The sequence below is a fragment of the Bos taurus genome, chromosome 17 (assembly GCF_002263795.3).
Source record: "Bos taurus isolate L1 Dominette 01449 registration number 42190680 breed Hereford chromosome 17, ARS-UCD2.0, whole genome shotgun sequence".
NCBI lineage: Eukaryota > Metazoa > Chordata > Mammalia > Artiodactyla > Bovidae > Bos > Bos taurus.
The window spans coordinates 57313332-57336802 of NC_037344.1; the positions used below are offsets into that span (position 1 = coordinate 57313332).

At 46.6% G+C, this 23471-nt stretch overlaps 1 protein-coding gene and 1 non-coding gene across 6 annotated transcripts in view; both read left to right on the forward strand.

The window, feature by feature from the left end:
• The window catches only part of KSR2 (kinase suppressor of ras 2), a 485372-nt gene that overhangs the window by 119307 nt on the left and 342594 nt on the right, over positions 1-23471 (forward strand). For all 5 annotated transcript variants that reach the window (XM_059876166.1, XM_015475495.3, XM_059876167.1 and 2 more), the window contains 2 exons: positions 5749-5889; positions 9632-9782. In XM_059876166.1, the coding sequence (XP_059732149.1) occupies positions 9674-9782 (109 nt within the window). In that variant the 5' untranslated portion in view covers positions 5749-5889; positions 9632-9673. The remainder of the gene's footprint in view (positions 1-5748; positions 5890-9631; positions 9783-23471) is intronic.
• Positions 21793-21899, forward strand: LOC112442117 (U6 spliceosomal RNA). Its single transcript, XR_003030125.1, has one exon. It is a non-coding gene; the product is annotated as a U6 spliceosomal RNA (small nuclear RNA).

The following is a 23471-nucleotide window of genomic DNA, read 5'->3' on the forward strand; positions in this document are numbered from 1 at the left end:
CTTACTGCTGCTAATATTTTGTTATATATTTTCCCAAGGTTAGAAGAATTTTTTTAATGTTTTTATTTCTTTTTGGCTGTGCTGTTGCTTTGCGTGGGCTTTTCTGTAGTTGATGCCAGCGGGGGCTACTCTCTAGCTGCGGTGCTTGGGCTTCTCATTGCAGTGGCGTGGCTTCATGCAGAGCACAGGCTCTAGAGCGTGCAAGCTTCAGCATTTGCAGCACACGGACTCAGTGGTTCCAGCTCCCAGGCTCTAGCGCACTGGCTCAATAGCTGTGGCACACAGGCTTAGTGGCTGCGCGGCATGTGGAATCGTCCCAGATCAGGGATCGAACTTGTGTCCCCTGCATTGGCAGGTGGATTCTTTACCTCTGAGCCACCAGGGAAGCCCTCCCAAGGCTTTTTTTTTGTATGCATTTATACTCAAAAGCCTCTTGATGAAAGTGAAAGTGGAGAGTGAAAAAGTTGGCTTAAAGATTAAAGATCAACATTCAGAAAATGAAGATCATGGCATCCGGTCCCACCACTTCATGGGAAATAGATGGGGAAACAATGGAAACAGTGCCAGACTTTATTTTTCTGGGCTCCAAAATCACTACAGATGGTGACTGCAGCCATGAACTTAAAAGATGCTTACTCCTTGGAAGGAAAGTTGTGACCAACCTAGATAGCATATTCAAAAGCAGAGACATTACTTTGCCAACAAAGGTTCGTCTAGTCAAGGCTATGGTTTTTCCTATGGTCATGTATGGATGTGAGAGTTGGACTGTGAAGAAGGCTGAGTGCTGAAGAATTGATGGTTTTGAACTGTGGTGTTGGAGAAGACTCTTGAGAGTCCCTTGGACTGCAAGGAGATCCAACCAGTCCATTCTGAAGGAGATCAGCCCTGGGATTTCTTTGGAAGGACTGATGCTAAAGCTGAAACTCCAGTACTTTGGCCACCTCATGCGAAGAGTTGACTCATTGGAAAAGACTCTGATGCTGGGAGGGATTGGGGGCAGGAGGAGAAGGGGCCGACAGAGGATGAGATGGCTGGATGGCATCACTGACCTGATGGACGTGAGTCTCAGTGAACTCCGGGAGTTGGTGATGGACAGGGAGGCCTGGCTGCTGCGATTCATGGGGTCGCAAGGAGTTGGACACGACTGAGTGACTGATCTGATCTGATCTGATACCCATATAGTTTTATAAATCTTTTAATATATTATTTATACATTGCAGATGTTACACATACATATTTAATACATTATCTTAATGGTATGGCATTGTATGAATACGTTGTAATTTATTTACATAGACTTCTATCATTGAAGAGTTGGAAGGTTTCCAATCTTTCATGTCTATTATCCACTTGGAGCAAGACCTCATGAATACCCTTAATTATTTCTTCAGGATGAAACCCTAGTGCAGCATTGTCCATTAGAACTATAATGAGAGTGACAGATGTGAGCCAGACGTATAATTTAAAATCTTCTAGTAGCCACATTAATAAACAGATGAAACTCATTTTAATAATACATTTTATCTAACCCTGTGTATCCAAAATATCATTGAAACATGTGATCCATGTAGAAATATTAATGAAATATTTTATGTTATTTTTTTCCTATCAAGTCTTCGATAGTGTGTATTTTACACTTATAGCATACCTCAATTCAGACACTAAAATTTCAAGGTTAAAATAAAATGTGGCTCTATCATAACAATAAAATTATGTTTAACAGAAAAATACTGTACTTGACTTCCATTTTCAAATTTAAATTAAATTTAAAGTTCCATTCCTTAGTCACAGTAGCCATACCCCAGAGGTTCAGTTAGCTACATGTGGCCAGTGAAAGAACCGTTTTGGCCATTTTGAGACTGAAATTAAGTCAACCTCACTAACATCCACTTCTCCAAGTGTGAAACCAAAGCACAGTTGGGGATGGGGCCTGAATTTGGGATTTGAGAATCCACTGGCACATGTCAAGACCTGAAACAACAACATCAGCATGCCACACACAACAGCAAGGCGGGCCACACGATCTTGCAGTCCCACTCCCGGGCATGCATCCGGACGAACCTCTAACTAAAAAAGATACACACACCCCTGTGTTCATAGCTGCACTCTGTACAATGGCCAGAACATGGCAGCAACCTAAGCGTCCACTGACAGATGAACGGGTAAGGAAGATGTGGTACACGCATACGATGGGATATTGCTGGCTACAAAAAAGAATGAATAATGTCATTTGCAACAGCGTGGATGGACCTAGAGATGATCATACCAAGCGAAGTAAGTGAGAAAGGGGAAGACAAATACCGTATGATACCACTTATATATGGAATCTAAAGTATGACAGAAGTGAACTTATCTACAAAACAGAAGCAGACATGGAGAACAGACTTGCGGTTTTGCCAAAGAGGGGAGGGTGGGGCAGGGAGGGGCGAACTGGGAGTGTGGGACTAGCACACGCAACTGTTATATATAGAAACAGAAAACCAACAGTGTCCTATAGTAGGACACAGGGACATGCCAAACTACTCAGTACCCTGTAATACACTGTAATGGAAAAGAATGGAAAAAAGAACATATACATATGTGTGCGTGTGTGTATATGTAGCCTGGGTGCATGCATGCTCAGTTGCTAAGTCATGACTCTCTGCGACCCCATGGACTGTAGCCCGCCAGGCTCCTCTGTCCATGGGATTCTCCAGGCAAGAATACTGGAGTGGGTTGCCATCTCCTCCTCCAGGGGATCTTCCCAGACCCAGGGATCGAACCCGTGTCTTCTGCATTGGCAGGCAGATTCTTTAGCTCTGAATCATCAGGGAAGCTCCATGAATACACGTCTTAAGGGAATTACTTTGCTGTACAGGAGAAATGAACACAACGTGGAAAATCAAGTATACTTCAATTTCAAAAACAGCAGCAACAACAAAGCAGGCAGCAGAACTAGGGTGAGAAGGCAGCCCCGCAGGGGTCAGGGTTCCCTAGGGCAGCGCCCACGCAAGGCAGTAGCCTGGTGGAGTTGGGGAATTAACTAAATTCAGCAGATGGAGCCAAGAAATATATTGGGGACTGTTTCTCCTCACTCTCTGAGAAGAGTGATACAAATGTGGGGAGGGGAAACGCTAGAGGAAGCCCCGTGGTGTTGACTGGGATTAGAGGCGTCAGTCAGCTACACATAGAGATAGCAAAATCAATACAAGTGCAGATTTATGATATTTATGTGTCTACATATTCATACGTGCATTGCACATACCTGTGGTGCCTAGGCTGTCTACGGAGGGGACTGGAAATGTCAATGATCTCACCAAGTACCCACACCTTGGTTTCTGAATACCACGAGGAACCAAGCAAGACTCTGGAGAAATGACTGATTCCAGGGTTGGGGCAGGAAAAGAAGATGATGAACCTGGAAAACTTTGTTGTGCCAGAAAGTAAGGAAGTATTCCAGGAAACGTGGGGATGTGTCAGAGTGTTTTTTTTTTTTTTATTCTGTGTGGTTTTCCGTACCCGTGTAAAGATAACTGTTAAACCAGTCATAGAATAAAACAAAAGACAGACAGGAATGTTCTATAGATGTCTCAGCTGAGAGCCTGGCTCTGAGTTCTCAGTAGGTCAGACCCTATTCATTCAGAAATAAGTTAGAGAAGAAAAACATCCTTTTGGACATTTTCTATTTTAACACTCGAAACTGAGATTCCAAATGACAGGTATTCTAGGTACATTGGCTTATTAATGTGATTATGGTGCCTGTTATTGCAATGGAATGTGGGCTTGTCAAGAATGGCAACTTTCTCTTTGTTAGTAAGGTGAATAAAATTAATGTTAGCTTAAAAAACACTTTTCTGATTTCTTCCAATGCGCTTCAGTGTCAGGCGGCAGGAATGCCCTGGCAGCTCCTGGTGTCTCTGGCACCCTCCTGACAGTTCTAGAGGAGAGTGAGGGCTGTCTTCTGAGTGCTTGTGAAGGGAGCCTGGGGAGGCTTTTCCGTGGCCCAGCACAGCTCGCTTGTTATCCCTGATCCCAGTGCTCTGGCCAGGCCTGGGTCACCAGCCTGCCCTGCAGCCCAGGTGTGGTGGGTGGGTGAGGCCAGCCTCCTCTCACCCATGTGAACTGGGAGCCAAAGAAGGAAGGTTCCCCCCAAAAGAGACTCAAACGGTCTTTACCAAAAGAGGGGCAGTGCTCACCAGCTGAACAGAAACACACGCCCACTCCTGTTATTCCTTGCTCCAAATTATGTGATCCTAGAATTCCAGGGGGCTTCTCTGGTGGCTCAGTGGTAAAGAATCCACCTGCCAATGTAGGAGATGTGGGTTCGATCTCTGGGTCCAGAAGATCCCCTGGAGAAGGAAATGGCAACCTACTCTAGTATTCTTGCCTGGAGAATTCCATGGACAGCAGAGTCTGGCGGGCTACAGTCCATAGGATCACAAAGAGTCGGACACGACTTGGTGACTAAACAACAACAGAATTCCAGGACTGTCTTCTTGATAAATATTCGTTGACAGGTGCTTTGAAATGTCAAAGGCATTTATATACCTAAAGATTTTTTTTTTCATTGAATTATCTTTATTAAATAGATTTTATATCACAAAGATGATAATATACTTTGGGTAACTATTGAAACAAAGCAAAAATATATAGAGAAATGCAAAGCCATTTTTTGTCACCCCATCTATAGGACCTCCCCATCTCAACTTAGCAGGCTGGGGGGTGTGTCTTGCACACTTTATTCTCTGCTCATACATGCCTATTGCCTTTCTTTTGTTAATGTTGTTAGATTTTACAAAATAGGCAGTAAAAAAACTTGCCTTTTTCAAGTCATGGCATCCCTCTAGAAGCATGAGTTCAGGTCCATCTCATTTTATTTTTAAAATTTATTTTTTTGGTTGCACCGAGGGGCATGCAGGATTTTAGTTCCCCAACCAGGGATGGAACCCGGGTCCCTCTACAGTGGAATCATGGAGTCTTAACCACTGAACCACCAGGGAAGTACCGGGGTCCATCTCATTTTAAAAGTATTTGTTAATTTGTGAATATCTGCATGTGTCTTAAGATTGAAATAATACACAGCGAGTTAAACAAAGGTTCCTCTCACGTCTGCTACCCACCCTCCCTCTTCCCTTCCCTGGAAGATTAGAGATCCTTCCAGAGACTGTCTGCATTTACAAAGATCTACACATGTAAAATTTCCCACACGAATGAGAGAGTATTTTTTTTTTTAATTTATCAGCGCATCTTGTCTCAGTACAATAGCACGCTTCCTTGCTTTATTCTAGAGCTGCATGGAGCTCCTTGTGGGCCTGTATCCTCATTTATGAAGAGTATCCTACATATGGCCCCTTGGCGTGTTTGTAATCTTTCACCATTGCAAACAGATGTGTAGGAAATATCCTTTTCCAGTCATTTGCCATAGGATGGGGGGGCTCTGAGAGAGAAGTTCCTAGAAGTGCAACTGTGAAGGTCAAAGGAGACCTTTGTGCAGTGGAGACATGGATGGATACAGCCCAAGTCCCACATCCCCACTAACGCTGGAACTTTACACGCCTCGCTCCCTGGCAAAATATTGGAACCTGCCTGTGTGCCCATCTTCGCCAACACAGTTGGGTCATGAGTGGAAACTGGGTCTCACTGCAGTTGAATGGGTCTTTAAAATAGAGTTGGATGGAGTTGGGGTGGGAGGGAACGCTGGGGAGGTACTTGCCTGTCCTCCTGTGGCAATACTGAGACGTGTCCTCTGTTCTCTGTGTCTCTCTGCAGAGCAAGCTGGTGAAGTACTTCAGCCGGCAGCTGTCCTGCAAAAAGAAGGTCGCCCTGCAGGAACGCAACGCTGAGCTGGACGGCTTCCCCCAGCTCCGGCACTGGTTCCGGATCGTCGATGTACGGAAAGAAGTCCTTGAGGTGACCGGAGGCGACCCCTGCCCCATGCCCCTTACCGGCTGGTAGCCAGCCCCCTCAGGCAGTGGGGTTTTGGCTGTGTCTGGCACATAGTAGGACTTGAATATGTGTGGGATGAAAATACAGAGCATCTCTGATGCTCTGAATGAATGAAGTCAGTAAGAGGGTGTTCCTAGGGACTTCCTTGGTGGTTCAGTGGTTAGGGATCCATGCTTCCACAGCAGAGGGCACAGGTTCGATCCCTGGTCAGGAAACTAAGCGCCCACGTGCCACACAGTGTACCCAAAAAAAGAAAGGGTGTGGTTCTAGAGTCAGGTAGACCCTCTTTCAACTCTGCCACTTAAGGACTCGCTTGGTGACTTGGGTCAAATCATTTTACCTCTTAGATTGGTGCTGTCCAGCAGAATGTTCCACTATGATGGAAATATTTCAAATCCATGCTGCCTGATGCAGTGGCCACCAGCCAGATTTAAGCTCCTGAGCACTGGAACTGTGCTCAGTGCACGTGACAGGAACTGAATTTTTAATTGTATTTAATGTTCATTAATGAGGCCAGTGGCCACTGTACCAGGCAGCACGGTCTTAAGACATTAGTTTTCTCTTCTGTTAAATGGGGTAATGATTGTCTCCTCTTCTTAAGTAGCTGGTGTGATAAAATGAGATAATCTGTGTAAACTGTTCAGACCATAGTCTGAGACCTAATTGTACCCAGGAAATGTCAACTTACTATTATTATTATTATTATTGCCATTGCTGTTGTTGAAAACTTAGGAAGTAATGGGTTTTCCAGTGACAAAACCAAAACACCGGTTGTCTTATGTCCACCCTCCAGGGTGGGCCACATCCTTAAGGTTTCAAGGGTGGTGAGATTTCCTTACCCTCCGGGATCTTGGGTCCCCACTGTTATCACTGACTGCGTGGAACCTTTCTACATTCATTGAATCTTCAGGGCCAGGCATAGTGTTGAGGGCTTTACATGCAGGATCTCAGCTCTGGAGAGTGTTCAGACCCTCACGATGACCTTTGAGGTTGGTCTGACGGTTACCCCATTGTCCAGAGCAAGGAACTGAGGCTGGGAGATGGAGGGACTTGCCCTGCTAGTGAGTGGGAGGGGCTAGCAGGAAAAGCCAGCTCAGACAGACTCCAGAGGGTGAGGTGGGAAGCACGGTGCTTTCTCCTTGTTTTCCTGATGTGGGGGCCTTTCTGGGCTGGGGAGAGGGGGTGCTGGGTGTGCCCCTTGCCTGCAGGGCCAAGTGCCCTTTCTCAAGGCACTCCCTGCTTTCTTCTCGGAGAGGCCTGAAACATCCTCTTCTGCCTTTTGTCTTTTTTAGACCTCGTCCTCAATGTAATCTTGCCTGAACCCACCGCATCTAACAGTCCTGAACTGGGGACGCAGGACCCTCCCACGTTTCCCCGTCCCCTCCATCCCCCCGACCCCATCTTGCGCCTGCGAACCAGATGGCATATGCGTCCGTGTTTCTTGGTGTTGTTCCCAGGATGGTGGTTTCTTGTGAATATCCTTCAAATGAAAGGTCTCATAAAAGTTCAAGCAGTACATTTTATTTGCTTGACCCTGTATAACTTTTCAGAGGCTTTTGGGACCATTTATCAAGTGAGGCGAGTAAGACGGAGACTAATCTTCAGGGGTTGAAAACTAGAGGCCCTCTGTCTTATCTTGTATCTGATGCACAGATATTTTTGTCTGAAAAATTATTTTTGAGCCCATATGTAAAAGTTGAAAGAGTTTGCATTAAAAACCCAGGTCTTCGACTTCTCTTGAAAAATCGGAATTGCTGACACACAGAACTGTATTTGTCTGGTGTCAGTCTGCCCCTTAGGAAACCTCAGGCGAGTTTGCAGCTTTGCTCATTTACATTTACCTGGGCTGCAGGTGCTTGAGCTCAGGCTCTCACCTTAGTTTTTTGGAATAAACGAAGTCCAAGGCCATCCACCAGGCGGTGTGGACAGAGCTGGGTTTCCAGCTCTCTCTCTGCAACTCCCGCATATGTCCACAAGAGGGCCACCTTCTGCGGAGGAACAGGCACTTTACAGAAAGCTCCCAGGAGAGACGGCCTGGGTTCAAACTTACTCACCGTGTGACCCTGGGTAGTGGTCTAACTTTTCTGAATTCTAGTCTCCTATGTACAGACTGGTGATGATGGTAGAAGTACCTGCTTTATGTGGTCTTTGTGACCTTGAAAGAAAATCCACGAAAAGCACTTAAAGTGCTGTTACATCTATTTCATTTATTATTATTATATCCAACAGAAATGCTTCTCCTCTTTTGGCTCAAGCATGTTAACGCCTTCTGCATTTTTTTTCTGTCATTTTTCCTTTTGTGATGTGTGGATGTGAGCTATAAACCTTAGTGTAAATTGAGTATTTTGGAGGATACATAATAAGATTAAAACACGCAAGTGACTCTTGCAGCAAAGTGGAGAATTCTTTTATGTTGTGAATCATCCCTTCTAAATGTATCTCGTTTTACATCAGTAATTCCAGATCCTGGTCCATCACTTTTCTTAAAGTGGCGCTACCCCTGTAACAGTCCCTATTTAAGAAAGCTCCTATGTGACTCATTACTGTTCTCTCCACCCCTGACCTAGTGAGTTGGAAAGGCACTGACTGGGTTTCACCTTTTGCCTGGCAGCTTTTTTTTCTTTAAATAGAATTTTTTGTGCCGATGCGGTTTTCATCTTTCTGTTGTAATACATAGATATGGCCACAAGAGGGCAGAACTACTCCACGGTAGTGCTTCAGAATCGCCATCCTTTGATATCTAAAACTCTTTTTTTTAAATAAAAATAATACGTAAAAACATTGGTTATCATTAAGTGCTATAATGTGAAGTCTAGTTTTTGTGAATACATAAACATAGAAATTGACAAATTTCGAGGTGTGTCCGCTCTGTATAGAGACACACGGTTTGGGGGAGGGGAGTGGTTGCTGACAGTGGTGAAGGGACATCTGACCCACACATTTATATTCGGGAATCTTCCATTTCTTTTCCCAGCCCATGTCTTCAGAGGTGTCCTTTCCCCCCACTCCATGCAATGCTCCACTTTGTCTTAGGTTGCAAAATCATGCCTCTAGTCGGGCTCAGACACAAACCCTGTTTCACTGACAGCACTGAACCACCCACAGGGTTCCAGCCCCCATTTCCCCTTAGGGCTCCTGAACCCCCAATCTGAACCCTAGAATGTGTGTGGCTTGGAAAAAAAGAAGCAGGGAATGGAGACCAGCCATCAGGAGACTGGGGCTGTCCGGTTTGCTCTGCTCTGAGGTTACCCTGGATTTGTAGCAAGTCAGTGCAGTCCAAGCTGGGCAGGAGGCATGGAGAACCCTCCAAGATGAGTAGACTGGAGCCTTGCCCATAAGGAGTTTAGGAGCTACATGGGAAGACAGACAGATAATTAACGGCCACCATTTACAGAGCTCTCTAATTGTGTGGATACATAGCATATGAGCATATGTGCTACCTTACAAAGCTCGTGAGCTTAAGATTCCCATTTTACGGGTGAGCAAAGTGAGGCTCAGAGAGGTTAAGTTATTTGCCCAGGGTCATCTAGCTACCGAGTGGCAAGGCTGAGATTTAGATCCAGGCCTGTCTGACTCCAAGACAGCAATCCCAAGCAGACGTCCACCCAGAGCCTGGCGTTCCGCTAGGTACCACTAGAGGGCGGCATGGAGGCCTCCTCTCAGGGCGCTTCGGGTCTGTTACCCTTCTGTCTTTTCCCTCCTCTAGGAGATCACCCCGGGCCAGCTGAGTCTGGAGGACCTCTTGGAGATGACAGATGAGCAGGTGTGTGAGACCGTGGAGAAATACGGGGCCAACCGGGAGGAGTGTGCCCGCCTCAATGCCTCCCTCTCCTGCCTCCGGAACGTCCATATGTCAGGTGAGCAGACCCATGGGGATGGACGCTGGTCCCCAATGTGCGCCGGCGTTCCCTCGGGTTCCTGTTCCCGCACCTGCAGGCCGGGTTGAGGCGGAGTCGGTTCTGGATGCTGTGTGCCGCTCATGAGCAGAGGAAAGGGGCCTGGGGTTCGGAGCCAGAAGTGGTCAGGGCAGCTGCTCTTGCCCACTCTTCTGAGGTCGTACGGCATTTGGTTCTGGATAATTAAGGTCCAGATACGGAAATTGGACGTGTGTGAAAGTCGAGGGGTCTTTTTACTTTAGACATTATGACGTGCCTTTGTATTTAGGCTCAGCACCTAACTTATTTTCTTACATAAATAATATAAATTCATTGAAAATAAGTTGAAAAAAATAGATAAAATAACAGCCCCAAGTCCCCACCCTCTACTGTTACCGTTTTGGTATGGTTTTTGGTGTGATTCTTCCTGACAAATGGGTATGGATGCAGTGTCTTTAAATGGTCAGTGATAAAACCATAAAACTAGGGCTAGCCATACATATGACTTTGAAACCTACTCTTTTCACCCAGCAAAATAAGCTCTCACTTGTTTTATCAGTTTGAGGTCCAAATATATTGTCATCTTCCTTTGCTATTTCTCATTAATTGCTCAAATCTCTGTTTGCCCTGATTAACAAGACACCAAAAATCGTCCTGACTGAGACTTCCGGCTTTCCTCTAGTCTCATGATTTTCCCACAATTTCCGGGGCCTTTTCAGTCCTAAGAGATCAGCTCTGCAAACATCAACCAAAGAAAAGCATTATTGGTCCACCTGCGCTGTTGTTTCAGTTCCTGCCACAAGGGGTCACTGCTGGGCACTAGTCTGGCACAGTCAGGTGGATGTTCATAGGTGCCCTCGATGGATTCAACATGCAACATTTAACGAGTATTTATGGAATGACTATACGTGCCAGCATGGCTCGGTATATGGAAGTGGACAGAATAGAACATATTTGAAACAGGTCATTGGGCCAGCTCCCCCACAGATGCCTTTTTGTGTTCTTTCTTGCTAGTGGATTCTAACGATGGCTACAGTCATCATCAGGTAGCCCTGAGTTGGAGGCTGTCTTGCCTTGAAGGATATTTGGTGGCATTCCTGGCCTCTGTCCACTAGACACCAATAACACCCCCTGTCACGACAAACAGAAACCTCTCTAGATGTTTCTAAATGTTCCAGGGAGGGTGCACAATTATCCCTGGTTGACTAACTATAAAGGTCATGTTATTCTTCACTCTAGCACAATGCTATTGACTCACCTAATATTTGCATAGTTAAGAAAGGCACTCAGCGCAGACAAAACCTGCTTCAAGGTGACTTCTCTCCCCCTGCTGTGAGAAGCAGCTGGCAGTTTTCTCACCCTTAAAAAATTGCACCTAATTGCAGCATTATATCACAAACATCTTCCTCTGTCAATAATGCATTTGCTGCTCATTTTTAATGCCTGAATTCTGCCACCGTTCATTTCACCCACCTCCTAGTTCTAGAAATGTATGTTGTGTCTGTTTTTTTCTCCTAGATAAGCATTGCTGCAGTGAACAGTTTTGAGTGTTAACTTTAGGTACATCCTTGGTGATCCCTGTAGTGTGAATTCATACGAGTGGGGCTCCAGCAAAGTATGTACATATTTTAAAACTTCTGGTGAACCTTGCCACATGACCTCCCCAAAATTTGTGCCAATTTTTGCTTCTCTCCCACCCCTGCCCCCCTACAATGTATGAGAGTGAGCATTTGAGGTTAGGTTCTTAATTGTTTTTCAGAGTTAATATTTTCTCTTCAGAACTGTGCTGCTGAGTTTGAAAAGGTCCTTATAAGTGAGCTGGACCCCAGTTTCTCCTGAGAAAGGGGTTTATGTCACTTTGCCATGGGCTGGACCATCACCCTCTGTTACATCCTGGCTGGCTGAGACTTGAGAAGGCCTCTAATCTGGTGTTTTCCAAAATTTTTTGATCAAGATGCACAGGAACAAATATGACTTATGTTGCAACCCTTTACGCAAATACACAAAGACACACGTACACATTCACATACACAAGTAAACGGAGTTTCATGAAATAGTACTCATTCGTGCATGGTACTGTGCATGGTATTTTACACGCTCTTTTCTGGTGTATTCCATATCATTTACTGAATGCTGGTGATGACCCACCACTTTGATCTCACACCCCACTTTGGACTTTAAGCCACAGTTCGAAAAAATATTGATCTTATTGATCCTCCTGCCTCCACCAACCCTTCCCAGGCAGCTAAGGTTCCTTCAACGATGCCCTACCTCTGATGCCACCCTTTGAGCCACTGGGTCCTCTAAGGGCTGTGCTCATGCCCAGATTCTTCCAGCACCAAGGTCAGCCTGGGGAGAACCTCAGTGCAGTAAAGCGCTGTCCACTCAGCTCTGAGTCTCTCTCTCTCTTGCTGCACCTTGTGGCACGTGGGATCTTAGTTACGCCACCAAGGATGGAACCCATGCCTGCTGCATTGGAAGGCAGAGTCTTAACCCCCGGAGCGCTGAGGAAGTCCCTGAGTCTCCTTAATATCAGTATTATACTTTACTTCTGCCCTTCGTCGATGTTATGGTGCCACCTTTCACATTTTAATTTAAACTTTTTTAAAGAGTGTTTTTTTCCTAAATGGATGCCTCTCTTCCTTAGTAGACTTAAAGCTGCGAGAGAACAGGGGTCGTACCTGTTTTTGTTCACCATTTTATTCCTAGCTATATAGCTAGCCCGTAGGAGGGACTCAGTAAATATCTCAATACACCTTCCACCCTCATGTAGCACAGGAAAACTCCCCAGTACCTGCACATACAGGCTCTCTTATAGATGCCAGTCTCCTCAGATTCCCGCTCTCTTCTGGAGGCCCACTGTTCACATTCCCCCCCCCCCCCCCAAGTCCTGCTGCTGCTGCTGCTGCTGCTGCTAAGTCTCTTCAGTTGTGTCCGACTCTGTGCGACCCCATAGACGGCAGCCCACCAGGCTCCCCCGTCCCTGGGATTCTCCAGGCAAGAACACTAAATACCCAATTCATCTATTAGTTACTTAGGGTTTCCTAGATCAGACATGGATTTCCCATCTCGAAACCCACTCCTCTGGCTAGAATTCCATTCCCCTTTGTCCTCCTGATGAATCCCTGCTTATCCTCACAGCCAGCTCCTGCCTCTAAGCTTCCGCACCTTATTGAATGAATGGATGACTGAATACTTCTACCACCGGCTGACCATGTCTAACAGTGACTTCCAGTATCCTTGACTCACGCCCTCATCTGACCGTTGCCTCTCTGAAGCAGATGCGGCTGGCTGCGTGCCCTTCACCCCTCTGTTGCTGGCAGCTGGCCCGGTTACCTGCCTGTGGTGAAGGAAGTTTGGGAAGACCACCTGATGTGCTTGCTACTCATCTCCACCAGGGGGAAGCAGTGAGCCACCCTTCAACAATCCTTGCTTTACGTTCTCTTCTCTCAGAAATTACCATTGATTCCTTGAGGCTTCAAACTCTCTGGGGAGCTGGATGGTTCCTGCCATTTCCCCCGCCCTTCACCTTAACCAAAAATGTATCCAAAACTAAAGGAAAACACGCACACACACACACACACACAAACACACGTGAGTCTTTCCCACCAGATTCTTGTTTCTTGAGGGTCGTCATCTTTGGTATCCCGACGTCTCAGCCAGAAAGCTGGAGCCTCCAACAGTCAGTGAAGTCAGATATTTAAAATTCTGGTGTGTAGTGGGGACTCAATGTGTGTTTGTTGAGTGACTGAAGGAATAAAAGTTGTGTTGAGAAACCCATCTGGAAACCAAGCTTGTCGAGACAAGGGAGCTTTCTGTCTGACCAGGAATGAGTGTAATCTCTGCCTCTGTCTCAGAGCATAGGGGCAGCTTGATTTTAGGGTTGTTAACTCTAATCTTAGTTTTCCCCTTGGGTTCTGGGGCTCTTCTTATTTCCGGGTTCCCAAGGAACCCCAAAGATAGGAAAGCTTAACCCTTTGATCTTTTCTCACAGTTCGTTAGATCAGCTTTTGTCTGACACCAAAGAATACTCAATCCTCCCTTCAACAAGCTCCAAGAACCCCGGAGCCAGGGTGTCTTAACCTTTCCTTATCATATCAGCTGTGACCTGAAACCAGAAAGCATTCATTTGCTCATTTAACAGAATTTATCAATGCTTCAAGTATGCCAGGCACCCTCTGAAAACACGTGCTTAGATATATGTGTTCGTGGAGTTTACATTCTAGTGGGGGGAGACAGGCAATAAATTATATCATAATAAGCATGTATATATTGGAGAAGGCAATGGCAACCCACTCCAGTACTCTTGCCTGGAAAATCCCATGGTTGGAGGAGCCTGGTAGGCTGCAGTCCATGGGGTCACTAAGAGTCGGACACGACTAAGTGACTTCACTTTTACTTTTCACTTTCATGCATTGGAGAAGGAAATGTCAACCCACTCCAGTGTTCTTGCCTGGAGAATCCCAGGGACCGGGGAGCCTGGTGGGCTGCCGTCTATGGGGTCGCACAGAGTCGGACACGACTGAAGCGACTTAGCAGCAGCAGCAGCAAGCATGTATATTATAAAGTGTGTTAGACTAAGAGCTGTGGAGAAAATGAAAAGTTGAGCTGGTGAAGGCGGAGCAGTAGTGTCCTCTGGGAACAGGGGACAGCTGTCATATTAAAAAGAGTGATCAGGCAGGCCTCCCTTCCCTTCAGTGTTTTCCTTTCCAGTGTCTCCTCAGTCCTCAGTCGTCTGCTTGGAGTATGGAATCTGGCATCAGACAGACCTGTCAGCTGGGTGACTTTGAGTTCGGTACCTCCTGATTCTGAGCTTAGTTTCGTAAGTAGAGTGAAGATGACGATCATTTCCACCCCACTGATTGTTTGGGTGGATTACAGGAAATGATCAGGCAGGGCACAGTTCCTGGTCTGGGTTAAGTACATTGTTGCTTTTACTGTTATTATTGTAGTAATTATCACCATCCTACACCCACCATCACCACCATTCCTGCTTCAGTTCCCATGATCACCATCATCGCCAGCATCATGACCACCATTACTGTCATTAGGGCCTCTAGCCTTTCTCTGCCTCCAGCTCACTTTCCTCCACCTCTTTCCATTCTCTCTCTCTCTTTTTTTCCTCCAAAGGGACCCTGGGCTTCTGTTTTCTAACTCCACTCTCTAATTCTTTGTTTCTCTTTGATTTCTCTTCCCTCTGAGCCACTGTCTTCCTCAACCTTGATGATTCTTTAGAACCTATTTCCCACTTTTCACTGGCTTGATTGTTCTCTTGTGGTGGCCCACCTTTCCCTGGCTAAAAAAAATTTCCAAGCTATACCCTGCTGCTGTGGTCACTACAGACCTGAGGTCCTAGGGTGAAACTGATTTCGGTGCTAGAAGAGTATGTTCTTGCCATTCTTCCCACCCCCCGCCCCCCAACTCCCTCCAGCCCAAGGCTTGAGACCTTGGATGCAAAGACCACGGGCTTCCTTTCTGAACTTTCCTTTCCTGAGTCACAACCGCCTTACCAGAGGAAAGCCTGGTCGGGGCATGGCTCCGATATCAGAGTGCTGTTGCTGTGGCTTTCTTTCTCTTTTCTGAGGCTTCCTCTTTCTCTCTATGCTGTTTCTTGGCTTTTTGATTATTTTCAGCCTAATAATACATGGTCACTTGTGTCTTCACTTTCCTAAGGGAAAAACCAGGTTCAAGATAAAGGAAGACCTTGCTTTTCTCCCTTTTCCTCACCCCTCCCTCATGTACATGTGTCAAGCACTCACTACACATCTGATACTGTGCTGGGTTCCAGGGCTTGAGGACTCTCTTGGAACTTCAGCGTGGAGCTGAGACCAAGAGGAGGAGGAGGAGGAGAAGAAGGAGGAGGTCTCCTGATGACTCTGGGATGGTAGGATCATGTGGAAGTGCATTGTTTCCACAAGGGAGCATGGAGCATCCCAGGCGTGGAGAGACCAGTGTAGGGCCGGCTCACTGGGAATGCTGGGGAGAGAGGTTGGAGCTGGGGTCAGACAGAGGGCAGGCCAGCCCTCACGGTGGACCAGGGCATGGAGCTTGCATGGCAGGGTTTTGAGTTGAAGATGCCTGGATCACTTGTCTAGTTTTCAAACAAACACTGGCTGCAGATTGGGTGGGTGGCTCGGAGTGAGATGCTAGGGAGTGTCAGAGGAGCCCAGGGGTGCCACTGGCAGACAGGTGTCCTGGGGGCTTGCTTTCTTGAGCACCCACCCCAGCTCCTCCTCCCCTAAAGGTTAGGGGTTGGTGGAGGGTCAGAGAACTGGCAGCCAGGAGACAAACAGGAGGCAAAGTGGCCCCAAAGTAGGACAGCCTCAGATGCTCTCTGGTTTCTCCGCAGTTTGGGGATTGAATGAAGCCCACCAGGACCCCGCCTTCCACTAGAGCCTTCCCTCCACTGGAACAAAGAATAGGCACCGTCTTGATTGCCCGATTGTTTCAGTTGCTTCTAACTTTGGGAGGGCTGGGCTGGGTGGCGCAGGACGAGCCGCCCCTCCCGCAGCCCCCCAGGTTTGCTGAGTTCCAGTCCCTGTTCGTTCTCCAGAGTCTTGTTTCGAGGGTTATCAGGAATCCCGGAAACAGCATGGCCCTGTGTTAGGGCTCTTGATGCAGGTGACCAAAACCTAACATGATCACCCTCATGCAGACACAGCTCATTCATTCACCCCCCAAATTACGATTGAACGTCACACCGGGGGACTAGAGACACAGCAGTGGGCATGGCAAGCCAGCTGCCACGGGCTTTGTTGTGTTCTAGACCTGAGCCATCCATTATGGCAGCCACAAGACTCATGTGGCAAATTAAAGTTATATTCATTAAATGAAATAAAATTAAAATGTCACTTCTTCCATGGCACTAGTCACTCCTCAGGTGATCCATCGCCACCTGTGTCTAGTGGCTCCCCTACGGGAACAGCCCCGGCTTCTAGGTCATTTCCATCATCACAGAAAGTTCTGTTGGAACGCTCTGCTCTAGACTATATAGAGAGAAACAATAAGCAAAAGAAGTAACAAACGGTGATCAGTTTTATGCAGAGAATTACAGGAGAGTGCTCTGACGGTGACTCGGTGGCTGGTTCTGATGGGGTGGCCACAGAGGGAGTGTCAGTCAGGGCTCTACCAGAGAAGCAGAGCCCCAGGTCAGCACCCCATCTGGGGCCTAACCTGCCGTTCCTGATCCAGCCTCCTCTCCTGCTTTCTTGAAGGCTGCCTTTTGGCCCCTCTGTAGAGCCCACTTGTTGCTTCCCCTGTAGGGACCAGCTCTGGCTTTTGTGGACGTCCCCACCAGCCCTCTGAGATGAGAACAAAGAGAGCCTGGCCCCCTGCTGTCGCCTCTGATCAGCACCGGGATTGCGACCAGCAGGTGCTGAGCAGAACTGGGCACAAAACTGACCCTGAACTTGTACTGTACGGTCTGCAGGGGCTGAGCTGTCTGAGGATTGTGGTTCCACATGCACCGCACTGGACGAGCCAGGTCAGGCCCAGACGGACGGTCACATCCGTAATCAGATCACAGCTCCTCCTCCCAGGCTCTCCATGTCTTCACCCGCCCACCGCGCCCGCCTCCCCTGACTTTGCTTTTCCTTGGAAGGCCTGCCTCAGGGCCTTTGCACGGGTCATTTTTTCTGCCTGAAACGCACTACCCTAGTCTGCCTAATTAGTCAGACTAACCCTAGTCTGGCTAATTCTTTGTCCCTTGGGTCTCAGCTCAAATGCCACCTTCTCCTGGTCCCACCTCCCTCTTATTCACTCATTTCTTCATGGTCCCTATCATAAATACAACGATTTTTTTGCTTAAATGTTTGTTTCTCTACCTCTTCTCACTAGAACAATGGTTCTCAGACCTGAATATGCATCAGAATCCCCCAGAAGGCTCTACCCCCAGATTCCCTGGTTCAGCCAATTTGGGGCAGCACCCAGGAACCTGCATTTTTTAACAGTTTCCCAGGGGATGCTGCTGCTCCTGGTTTGGGGCCTGCACTGTGAGAACCACTGTGCTGGAATTGTCCCAGGGCCTGACTCAGAACCAGAGTGTCAGGAGGGGTTACTGAGTGACTGAATGAGTGGCGGTCCATGGTAATGGTAACAGCAAATACTGCATTCTTGCCGGGCCAAGAGCTGCTCTGGGTAACTGACATGCAGCCTTAGCTTACTTAATCATTTCCACAATCTTGTGAAGTCTACGTGATTCTATTTTCTGGTAAGAACACTGAGGCTCAGAGTCACACCGCAACTGAGTATCAGAAACAGGGTTTGTGGAGAAGGAAATGGCAACCCACTCCAGTAGGGACAGAGGAGCCTGGCAGACTATAGTTGATGGGGTCGCAAAGAGTCGGACATGACTGAGCGACTAAGCGTGCTCCAGTGTCATATCCTGGCATGGAATACAGTCATGGCTTTGGGTTTCCCAGAGACAAAATCAAATCAGCTTAGTGGAAGAGCGTACCCCAGAGAAAGTACAGCATATCAGTTCATAGAATATAAGAAGGTAGAGATTGCGAGTCCTGATGCCCTGAAAACACTGGTGTTTCAGACTTCATGGTTGGTTCTTTGAGTGGCTGAATTGCTTTAATATCTAGATTTTATCTGATGAGTCAGAAATCCCAAACCACATTTATTTTATATAAACATTAAATCCAGACCAGCCAAACAAGAAAAAAACAAAACAGAGTTTGAACCTGGGTCCATCTGACTCCTAAGCTGTGGCTCCCTCCTAGGAGAGAGGTGAGGGCAGCTTTCCCCTTACCTCTGAGACCTTCATGTGTCTCCCTCCATTTGCTCTGCTGAAGTGACTGCCTTTGGTGGGGGAAATGGGTTGCAGGGATGTAACAGCTTAAGCCAGAACAGAGATAAAAAGAAAGAACATAAACCCTGAATGATATGTAACTACCAAATTGCCTGTTTGCAGAGCACCTTCAGTTGTAGTAAGAACCCACACACAGATAGCTCCTTTCGATTCTCACAACCTGATGAGTGGTAGGTAGGCAGACAGACCAGGATGAGTACCCATTCCACAGATGGAAACACTGAGGAAAAGAGAAGGTTACTTTGAACCACCCAGGATCTCACAGAGCTGGGACTGGAACAGCAATGTCCCTTTCCTGCTTCTCAGTGCAGAACCCCTTCTCTTGTCTGGTGTCAGGAGTGGGGTGGGGATGATGGCAGTGGCCGTGTTTCTCCTCCAGGTAGGATCCTGGAGCTGGGGAGAATGGGGTGTTGCCCCAAGCTGGGCATGGCTGGGAAAGCTCAGGAGTCTCTAGATCTGCTTCAGAGTCTGGGGAGACTCCCCCCTTTTCCTGGCAGGGTTAAGTCTGTCTTGGTGACTATTTCTGTCCTTTTCAGCCATGGAGGCATCCTCAGGTATATGAATGTGTTTGAAAAGTTCAGTAAATGTGCAGGAGGAAGGTAGAAAGGGCAGGGATGATGGAGAAAGATGTTACGATGTCATGATGTTATTTGGAACAGAGCTGTTTTCCCCTCCCCCTAAAATGTCCCAATTTTGTGACAGCACATTCCTGGAAACTACGAGAGGATTCTAGTTTGTAATAGTCACGCTTTTTACTCAGGTAGTTTTTTTTACCCCCATTGTTTAATAGTAAATAAACTATTTACTATTTAAATAATTTTTCTATTTATTGACTTATAATCTTATATGAGAAGTATCCAAGCTATTGTTTGGGGAAGGGAAAAACAAGGCTTTGTTTTGACTATAATTTGCATGTTAGTATTTTAAAAACGATTCATAGGAGGAATAATGTCTGGAAGGAAATACGTTTGGGTATTTAGCACAGTTTTTGGATTAGGGTGATTGTGATTTCTCTTCTGCTTGTCTGCTTTTTCTATCTGTCTGGGTGAGGAACAAGCAGTTATGTAATTTAAACAAAAAAAAAAAAAAGAAGAAAGGAAAAAATTTCCTCCTTGAACCCAGTTTAGCTCTTTCTGTACCCACCCCTTCTGTTATTTCAACAGTTTCTTGGCTGATTAACCCCTTTCTTTGCACCTGTTCAAAAGGGAAAACTTCCTGCTGCGATTTCCTGAAGTAAAATTCCCTGTAGCTTAGACAATTCTTGATGATGCCCCAAAAGCAATTTATATGCCACCACTGCTGGAAGGCCTCCTAGACTGCCCCTTCTTCACTTTGTGTTGATGATCCCACAGTTCTCTTGTAGTTTTTTTTTTTAAGATTTTTTTTTTATGTGGACCATTTTTAAAGTCCTTATTGAATTTGTTACAACATTGCTTCTGTTTTATATTTTGTTTTTTTCTGGCTTTGAGGTATAGGGTATCTTAGCTCCCTAACTAGGGCTCGAACCTGAACCCCCTGCATTGGAAGGCGAAGTCTTAACCACTGGACTGCCATAGACATCCCTCTTGTAGTTGCTTTGATATAAAAGTCTCTTAGATTAGAAATTCCTTATTAGCAGGAGCCACACAAATAGCGGTAAGTTATTAAAAGCATGCTCTGTATCAGATATCGTTCTAAGCTGATTTCAAGGATAACTTCACTTAATCTTCAGAACTTGACCATGAGATAGGGAATGTTGTAGTCCCCAGTTTTCAGATAAGAAGACTAAGGAGCAGGGAGGTGAACCTACTGACCCAAGGTTACATGAAGTGACTTGCAGAGCACCAGCATTTGAGCTTTGGCTGACCACAGGCTCATTTTTTTTCTCTCTTTTCTTTTTTGCTTCTTTTGTTTCCTGTACATTACTTAACACAGTAGCAAAAGTACCACTGAAGCATTTAACAAATACATGAAAGTAAGTCTCTCAGTCATGTCTGACTCTGCGACCCCATGGACTATACAGTCCATGGAATTCTCTAGGCCAGAATACTGGAGGGCGTAGCCTTTCCCTTCTCCAAGGGATCTTCCCAACCTGGGGATAGAACCCAGGTCTCCCTCATTGCAGGCAGATTCTTTACCAGTTGAGCCACAAGGGAAGCCCAAGAATACTGGAGTGGGTAGCCCATCCCTTCTCCAGGGGTCTTCCTGACCCAGGAATCGAACCGACAACTCCTGCAGTGCATCGCAGGCGGATTGTTTACCAACTGAGCTATCAGGGAAGCCCTGAACAAATACATGAGCAGTCATAATTTAATCATGGAAATGACACTCTTGGAGGGAGAGGTTGGTGCATTTCTAGATTTGCTCCAGGAGAGAGAAGTGAGAAACAGATGTTTTCTGCCTATATCACTGAGGGCTTGTGTGGTGGAGATAACAGACAGACAATGAAAGAGAATTCACTCTGAATCAGGGGTCACTGGCCAAATTCAGCTATCTGCCTGCTTTCAAAAATAAAGTTTTATTGGAACATTGCCATACCCATTTTTTACATTGTAAAATAAAATTCACATTTTATGTCAAGATAAGAAAAATTTGAACATAAAAAAGTTTTCTGTGCCCTGTGACCTCCCCTCTCAGCTCTACTGTGCTTTGCTTCTCTGCGTTATGCAGTGAGCAACCTTCCCCATCGGCAGAAATACCTGTTCAACCATAAAAAGCAATATTCTCCTAGCATCAACAGGACAACACAAAGAGACCATTCCTTCTTGGTCTTAAGAGGCCACAATGAGGCTTAGATCTGGATTGTGTAAACTGTCAATAATTTCACTCAAATAAAATTTTCCATTTCTTTCTTAGATTTATGGGTTAAATGTTCATCGACAACATATTATGTTGTCTATAGCTATTCTCACACAGCAATGGCAGAATGGAGACCATCTGGCCCAGAAAGTCTAAAGTATTTACCTTCTGGCTTTTACAGAGGAAGTTGGCTAATAACCCTTATTGTAAAAGACCAAGCAAGAGATACTAAGTGTTCTTTAAAACAAATACACACATGCTGTGTATCTGATGGGACATTGATGGTGGAGAACTCTGCCATGAGGGTGCATTACTGTTTGCGCAGCATTACCTAGAGCTGTCCTTTATCGAGCACTTACCATTCTAAATGCTCAGAGGAAGGAAGAAAGGGCAGGAAGGGTGCTCGCTTCGGCAGCACATATACTAAAATTGGAACGATACAGAGAAGATTAGCATGGCCCCTGCGCAAGGATGACGCGCAAATTCGAGAAGCGTTCCATATTTAAAAAAAAAAAGAAAGGGCAGGAAGGCTGGACAGGCCCAGAGAGGTTGAATAGCTTGCTCAGGGTCACACAGCTGCTACAGGATACAGCCTGCACTCAGGCCTATGCCAGACTCAGTCAAAATACATGCTTTCAGGGAACTTCCCTCATGGTCCAGTGGTTAAGACTCCATGCTTCCACTGCAGGGGCCGTGGGTTTGACCCCTGGTTGGGGAACTAAGATCCCACATGCCATGCTGCTGCTGCTGCTAAGTCACTTCAGTCGTGTCCGACTCTGTGTGACCCCATAGATGGCAGCCCACCAGGCTCCCCCGTCCCTGGGATTCTCCAGGCAAGAACACTGGAGTGGGTTGCCATTTCCTTCTCCAGACATGCCATGCGCTGTGGCCAAAAAAACAAAACAAAATGAAAAAGCCCACATGCTTTTATTGCAGTGTCCTGCATGCTGATATTTCCTGTCTGTTTCCTGCTAGATGTGAGGTTTGGGGGGCTGGGGATCACACTGCATCTCTCGAGTGCCGCCTGGATTGTGCCCCTGGAGGGTCACTCTCATTTAGTGGGGTCTGTGGGTCTCTTTGGGCAAACATGTCACACCATCCCCATAGGATTCTGAAGGCGGGGGCGCCTCACACTCCAGGTCTCCCAGCTGCCTCCTCTCAATTTGGAAAAGGAAACCCGAAATGCCTCCCTTCCCCCAGTGACACAGGCCTGTTGATGTGTCCACCCTCCACGTCAGCTCTGTCCTTGGGAACAGAGCTCAGTTTAGCTCCATCATCTGATCATCTTCTTTCTTTAGCACTTTTGTTTTTCCCCTCTCCGTCTGGTACTTTGTGGAGGAGAAATGAGGCGGACAAGCTCTGTAATCAGATACCAGGACACCCTCGGTGACAGCGACAGTTTGTTTTTCTAGCTCTAACTTCTAAAGACCTTCTGCCTTCATTGTCACGGAAGGCGGGGGTACTAAGTGGCAGGCTGTCTGTTTTGCTTTAAACCTTAGGCTCCTTGCTTGAAAAAGTTGGGGTCAAATCGCTGGCTGGCTGCACACACTTGGATGATTTTTCCTCCCTGTGTTTATTACCTTGGACACCATCCAACCGGGGCTAGTACATGATGACTCCTGATGGCCACCAGGGGGCGCTGCCTGACAACCATCCTTTAGCTGAGCCAGGGAGTGGGGGAGCGGGGAGATCTACATTAAGGTGCAAACTGGAAGAAGGAAGTTCAGTCTAATCATCTGAACTTTCAAATAGGGGAAAAATAGAGTCCCGGAGAGGATAAAGGCCTGACCCATGTACAGGATGGAAGAATGTGGGCTTAATTCTGTGTTATAGACAGAGCATCTGGGCAGGCTGAGAGCCAGGGGAACTTTAGTCCCTTGTCCCAGCTGGCCTTGTGTGAGCTACAGGGCATCGGAGCAGCTCCTGGTTCCTGCCTGCCTCCAGTCGTCTCAGACGGGGTCTTTGCAGTCACTAACCTTCCTATAGCCCTCTTGTTACCGAAGCTCTCGCCCCCCAGCTCCTTGCCACACTGAAAGACCAATTAAGAGAACTGCTACTGCTGCTGCTAAGTCGCTTCA